This window comes from Sceloporus undulatus, chromosome 2 (genome assembly GCF_019175285.1).
Source record: "Sceloporus undulatus isolate JIND9_A2432 ecotype Alabama chromosome 2, SceUnd_v1.1, whole genome shotgun sequence".
NCBI classification, from domain to species: Eukaryota; Metazoa; Chordata; class Lepidosauria; order Squamata; family Phrynosomatidae; genus Sceloporus; species Sceloporus undulatus.
Genome location: NC_056523.1, coordinates 191703040 through 191710056, shown reverse-complemented (window position 1 = coordinate 191710056; position 7017 = coordinate 191703040). Strand labels below are relative to the sequence as shown.

At 45.4% G+C, this 7017-nt stretch overlaps 1 protein-coding gene across 2 annotated transcripts in view; it reads left to right on the top strand.

The window, feature by feature from the left end:
* Positions 1–377: 377 nt before the first annotated feature.
* Positions 378–7017, top strand: part of PNCK (pregnancy up-regulated nonubiquitous CaM kinase) — a 37242-nt gene continuing 30602 nt past the window's right edge. Inside the window, exon 1 of one of the 2 annotated variants that reach the window (XM_042454685.1) lies at positions 378–470. Coding sequence is in view for 1 of the 2 variants with exons in the window: in XM_042454684.1 (XP_042310618.1) it covers positions 586–810 (225 nt within the window). In the remaining variant the exon portion in view is untranslated. Of the gene's footprint in view, positions 471–574; positions 811–7017 lie in introns of those variants that run through there. The other variant, XM_042454684.1, reaches the window with a different exon arrangement.

Genomic DNA, 7017 nt, shown 5'->3' with positions numbered 1-7017 from the left:
AAAGAAAGAAAGAAAGAAAGAAAGGAAAAGAAGTTGGTGGCATGAACTTTCCTAGACTTCAGTCTACTTCCTCAGATGCGTGCATAAGTCTACTAAAGCTTATGCTGCCGTGCCAACTTCTTTCTTTCAGGGAGCCTACAAGATCTCTCTACAGACTGATTTCTACAGACTAACAAGGGGCTCACATCTTTACATTGTGCCCAGGCAGCATCAGTTTGGGTCAGCCACTTTGGTGCCCATCCTTGGTGGATTCCCAGCCTTTCCAGAGAGAGAGAGAGAGAGAGAAACCCAGTCTGCCTGGTATTTATTGCCTTACAAGGCAGGGCCGGAGAGAAGCTTTAAAAAGGGGGGCAGAGGAGGGGGAGGGAGGGGGGGGGGAGCCAGCAAGGAAGAAGGAGAAAGGAGGCTGATGGGGGATGCCTGGCAAGGAGGGAGTTGCTTGGAGCATGGGCTAAGACTGGCTGCAGCAGGTAGGGGGGCAAAGAAAGGCTGCATCTGCACAGGGGTCAACACGGATTATGTCTCCAGTACAGATGCACCTAAAGGAGGAAGGGAGGGGGTAGGGGATTGCAAGGATGGGATTGCATGGAAATGTGCATGCACACAGACATACACTCATGCACACGCAGCCCAGGCGTGCGCGCCTCCTTGCACACGCAGCCCTTGACTGGCACGCACCAGCAGAGTGGGCACCGCGCAGGGTGCGGACGCCCCTGGAATGTAAACCAACCAGGATTGCAGTGGAAGTGCCCAGGCTGCTGGTGGTGTTGGTGGTGGAGGATCGGAGGGAAGAGTGCAACTTATAGCCAGGTAAAGAGGACCCCTGGGGAAGGAAGGAGCACCCAAAAGATGCCAGGGGAGTGGGGTGGGCAGCCCATGAGCATGGCTGCCAAGGAGAGCAAGGCACTGCAATGTGGGACCTGATGAGCAGCAAGTGACAACACTCCAGATGAATGGGGATGCCTGCTGCTGAGCCAGGCTCAGCCTGTGGAGGACCTTTTTGGAATGGGCACCAGCTTGTCCCTGGAGGACTTGTCGTGGCAAAGGAGGACCAACCCTGAGGGTGGTGGATTCATGTGAGAGGCAGGGTTTTAATAAAAGGGCTCAGCCATCTGCCTTTGGATGGATGGATGGATGGATGGATGGATGGAGTGGTCAGATCATATTGACTCTGTAGTTTGGGCTGGTGTTTATGTGGGTGTGGAAAACAATAACAACCACAGCAACAACCCAGGTTGGCAAGGGCAGGGCAAGGGAGAGAATTAGGGGTGTGGATGTGTGGACCAGGGACTGAGGCTGCTTAAGCAGACTTCCAGTGTCTTCCATGTCTCCTAACAATTTATGGTGACCCCATGGATTTTCTAGGGTTTTCTTCGGCAAGGGATACTCATGAGAGGCGGCTTTTCCAGCTCCTTCCTCCAAGATATAGGCTATATCTTGGTATTCGTTGGCAGTCTCCCATCCAAGTTCTAACCATGGCTGACCCTGCTAAGCTTCCAAGATCAGAGGAGATGTGGTACCTTTTTAGGGTATTGAGACCTTTTGTTGTTCTTCATTGGCAATCTCCCAACCAAGTATCAGCTATGGCTGATCTTGCTTAGTTTCCAAGATCAGAATAGGTCAGGTGCATTTTTAGGGTATTTAGATCCTTTGCTATTGTTCATTAGCAGTCTCCCATCCAAGTTCTAACCATGGCTGACCCTGCTTAGCTTCCAAGATCAGAGGAGATGTGGTACCTTTTTAAGGTATTTAGACCCTTTGTTGTTGTTCATTGGCAGTCTCCCATCCAAGTACCAACCACATCTGATCATGCTTAGCTTCCAAGATCAGATGAGATCCGGTGCCTTTTTAGGGTATTGTGGCCCTTTACGGAAACATGAATCTGGCAGAGTTCAATGGGACTCAGGGTTTTCAAGTGAAATGCCTTAGAAGGCACTGTGAATAAACTTTCCATGGATCTAGGCTGCCTGGAGGCTTGGTGGTTGACGGGCAAACAGCGGGCATCTCATTTGCTGCAGACAACACCATGTGTATCTCCCTGGGTCTGTTTTGACTCTGCTGTGCGTGCGGTAGAGTGCTCAGAGCCATTCCTCCTCGCTGTGTATCCAAACAGGTGGATGCATTACATGCTGAAGAGCGCAATGTGTGCATGTGTGAATCTGTAATGTTTAATTAATCAGTTTTTGTTGTTGCTGAATGCATGCACGAGGCTTCCTTGTTTTTGGCTTGCGTAGCTCATGGTCTGCTATTCCTGTCCTCGCTTCTTCGGTCTGTTCACTTGTCTCATCCATCCATCCATCCATCTATCCATCTACATATTCTTCTGTTTGCCCCTGCTCCATTACCTTGAATCTGTTCTCTCCATCCATCACTTTGTCCAGCCATTTTCTTGACTGCATCCATTCCCACATGCCCCTGTTCCATGTTCATGTGCCTCATCTGCAGAAATGCTTCTCTCCTTCAGCTAATGCCCCATTATTTTATATCTGCCCCAGCTCTCATGCTTCTTTCCATTTCCATCCATCCATCTCCCTGGCGAGACAAGCGCACCTCCTTTCCTGTCTTCTACCTTCCCCATTCATACCTATTTATATCACACTCCTACCTTCTTATTTGTCTCTACAACATCAGGTTCTCTTTCCATGAGACAAGGTGCTACATGCACATGTACATATGCTTCCACTTTTTTCCAGCTTTTGCACCAGAGTCAAGTACCATGCAACACACATGATTACACACAGAGAATCATACAATGCACACAGTTAATAAGAGGTAGGAAGGGACATGCATCCCTGGTCTTTCACGCATCCATCCATGCACACTTATAAAAAGATATAAGTTGACACCTGTATGTACAGTCATCTTTTGGCAGGGTGCAACAACACATCTGCATTCCTCAGATACTGCTGCTGTGTTATTATTTTCACATGCAGCTCCCCCTTCTACACTCTCTGAACAAAACAGCATTTCAAAAACACCACACAAAGATATGGTGGCATTAAAATATGACATACGATGTTATGCATTCCTCACAGAGTATGCATTTGCACAGTTTTCAAGTATTTGGGCAGCATCTGCCCCATGGTGAGGAGGAAAAAAATTACAGTTCACCCCTACATATAACATCCCCATTCATTTAAAAGATGTAAAAGCAATTGAATACATCCTCTTCCCATATCTGGCATGTAGGTATAGGACACACAGGTCCTGATACACAAAGCCATACATGTTCAGCTTTTGAGCGCTACTTACCTAGCAGGTAATTGAGTTGCAAGGATAGTAATAGAGATGGGGAATGTGTGGTCCTTCACTTGTTCCTGTATTATAACTCCCATCAGCCCTTATTGGCATAGCCAGCAGCAATGGATGATGGAGTCTGTAGGCCCACAATGTCTGGAGGATCTCAAGTTACCCACCTTTGGTTTATAAAGAATGCTAGTATGATCAATATAGTATGATCAATGGGGGTGTCAGGAGACTTGCCCCAAACCATTCTGCTGCCTGAGATGAAGCAACAAGAGATGCACTCACTCCAAAAGTCAAAGTGTAATCCAAAATTATTTTTTCGCAGGGGAAGGGGAAAATCCATAATCACCTTTTCTCATCCCTGGCAGTAATAATAAATAACAATCAATAATAATCACTCAATATTTTATGTCTTTTTGTGACAGCCACATTTTTCTGGGTGAGGCAAGTGCCTTACTTGTCTCGCCAGGCTGGGATGGGTGGTCAAATTATACTAACCCTGTAGTTTGGACTGGTGTTTATGTGGGTGTTCAAAAACAAAAACCAGATTTGACAGGGCAATGCACAGAAGTAAGGTAGATGGGTGGAATAGTGAGTGAAGCCAGAAGCCTAAGCAAAACTTCCAGTGCCTTCATGTCTCCTGTCGATTTAAGGCAACTTTATTAATTTATTAAGGTTTTCTTAGGCAAGGAATACTCAAAGTGGCTTTTCCAGTTCCTTCCTTCAAAATACAGCCTACGGCACCTGGTACTGTATTTGTTGGTGATCTCCCATCCAAGTATTATCCATGACTGACCCTGCTAAGCTTTCAAGATCAGACAGTATCTAGTGGCTTTAGGATATTTAGGCCCTTTATGGAAGGGTAAATTGCCATTAATCTCGCTGAGTGGCTTTGTACAAATGACTTCCTCAGAAGCATATTATGGGGACAAACTGGGGTACGACCCCAGCTATGATACCCTGAATTCCCTGAAGAAAGAAGCAAGTATGACAGATAAATAAGAGCAGTTTGTTAATGCACACCCTCCTCGATGTCTTGATCAGGCATTAGCTTTGCTGGAGGGATGCTTTGCAAATTGCTGGTAGGCCATGTGTTCTCGGGATCTGTCAACAAGTTGGCTTGTTATGAAGGTCACTTTTCTCTACTCCCCACTTTTGGTTCTAGCTGCTGAAGAAGTGAGAGAACCAGTGTGGTGTAGTGGTTTGTTGCTGGACTAGGACATTTGAACCCCCACTTGGCCATGGAAGCCCAAGAGGTTACCTTGCAAAAGTTACATTCTCTTAGCCTCCAGAGGAAGGAAGGCATGTGCAAACCCCTTCCAAACAAATTCTACCAAGAAAATCCTGGGGTGCATCTACACAGTAGAAATAATTTAGTTTAACACCACTTCAACTGCAATGGCATAATCCTGCATAATCCTAGGCTTTGAGGCACCACCACTCTTTGGGAGTGAAGGTTAAATCCCGTGTAAAAATACCAATCCAAGGATTCATATGATAGAGTGACAGAACATTAAGTGGTGTCAAACTGCATTATTTCTACAGTGTAGATGCGCACCCACACACCCATGGTAGATTTGACTTAGAGTCATCATAAAAGAAATGACTTGAAGGCACAGAACAACAACAGCAAGAACAGAAGAAGTCTGTTTTCTGCCCAAAGACCTCTGGCTCTTTACAAGGATAGCCCAAAACATCTTACTTCTAGAGGTGGATTAGTTAGTGACACAATCTGCCCATGTCAAGGTGTGTAGTATTCAAAGCCAGCCAAGTTATTTTGGCACACAGAGTTGAAAATCCCTCAAGCAACTCATTTGATCTTTAGCAGTAAAAATACAATAATAAGCAATTAAACAATGGCCTTCCCTGCCCTTCCCTGACATCCAGAATCTGCTACCTTAGTGTGTTGCCTTTTGCTGCCTAACAGCAGGACCAGCCTTATTCCTTCATTAAATGCTATTAGATTTACTGCACCTATCACAACATATTCAGATGACATTTACCAGTCAAACATATGACTATCTCAGGCAAAGAATTCATCTCCTTCTAGCCTACTTTGGGAAAATTTGGTGTATGGGCCCTGTAAAACTTTCAGCTTCTCAAGATATCCTCCAAGCCAATCCACCAGTTTTTTAAAGGGTGATTTTGCCCCATTCCCACTGTTTAACACAGCTGCACAGTGTGCTGCTTTTGCTCTTCTCCCCACCCCAAAAGCAAAGAAGTTGTCCAAAAAGGAAATGAGAAGTCACATCAAATTGCTTCTGGTTTAAGTTTGGAGTGTTGATGAAACTGAAGCAGCATGGTGTATTGGTTTGGTTGTTTGTACTACGACTCTGGAGATCAGAGTTTGTTTCCCCACTCGCCATGAAACCCACTGGGGTGACACTGGGCAAGTTGTACTCTCTCAGGAGAAGGCAATGGCAAACCTCCTCTGAACAAATCTTGCCAAGAAAACCCCATGATAGGTTTGCCTTAGGGTCACCATAAGTCAGAAATGATTTGAAGGCACACAAGCTGGTGAAACTCGTCCCTGTCTGGGTGCTGTTACCTGCTCCCGTTCCAGGCCTACTTCACCTTGCACATGTGAAGTGATCGTTATAGAAATGTAAAATAACTTTTCCTGTCTAACATGCTACTGGTGACAAATATACCTAGTTAATGAACACGTAACCTCAGTGCACCCATTCACATTCAATAGATGTAAAAGGCATTTCATAATGAAGCACATGATGTGCATGTTGTTACTTTTGTGTTGGGTGGCTGCGGTTGTGGAGGAGAGTTTCTGCAGTACAGAGGCCATGGGCAAGGGAAGTTGCGTATCCCCACATGCCATTTTCTGCCTGGTCTGTGACAAACCTAGACTATAATTCAATGATATACCCATGTTAGACTGTAGAATCAGTATGTAGAGAGATCTTGTAGCATCTTTGAGACTAACTGAAAGAAAGAAGTTGGCAGCATGAGCTTTTGTAGACTAAAGTCTGCTTCCTCAGATGCATCTGAGGAAGTAGACTTTAGTCTACGAAAGCTCATGTTGCCAACCTCTTCTTTCAGTTAGTCTTAAAGGTGCTACAGGATCCTTCTACAAGCTTAGACTGTGTCCTGGAGATAAGCAAGCAGAAATCCCCTCTCCTGGGTCAAACACATTTTTGTTATTCTTGGAGAGAAAAGTAACTAGGGATGTTGTTTGGTGACCCCAGTCGCTAAGGATCAAACATGATGAGATGGCAAAAGAAGGCTGGATCTCCTGCTCCTTAAAAAAATAAGAAGTCAAAAGCACTCATGGGGTAGGGGTGCCTAAATTGGAATGTGGAAACAGCGCTGGAAAAGGAAGATTGAATGCTTTCCCCTTTTGACAGTTTCCTGATCTAAATTGTGCCTCACCATTAGCCAGAGTGAGGACAACAGGAGATCTTAGGAGGCAGAAGGTCTATGTGCCATATGACTTGTTATACAATGGTGGTTGCCAACTCCCATGTCAGTGGGAAGGCGAATCCATGCCAAGCTTCAAAGAAGCTCTCCAAGGTAGAGATCTCTGTTCCTTAATACAGCCAGCCCTCCACATTTGCAGCTTTGCCTTTGACACTTTGATTATTTGTGGATTCAATTAATATGTTCTCTCTAGGAATCTCTAGGTCCTTGAGTGCATATCTACCTGAAGACAAGTTGACCAGAGAGTCATGCTGGAGGACCTAGGGATTCCTTGAAAAAACATTTATCTAGGCATTTGTAGGTCCTCCAGTGTGATTCTGTGGTCACCCTTTGCTGGAT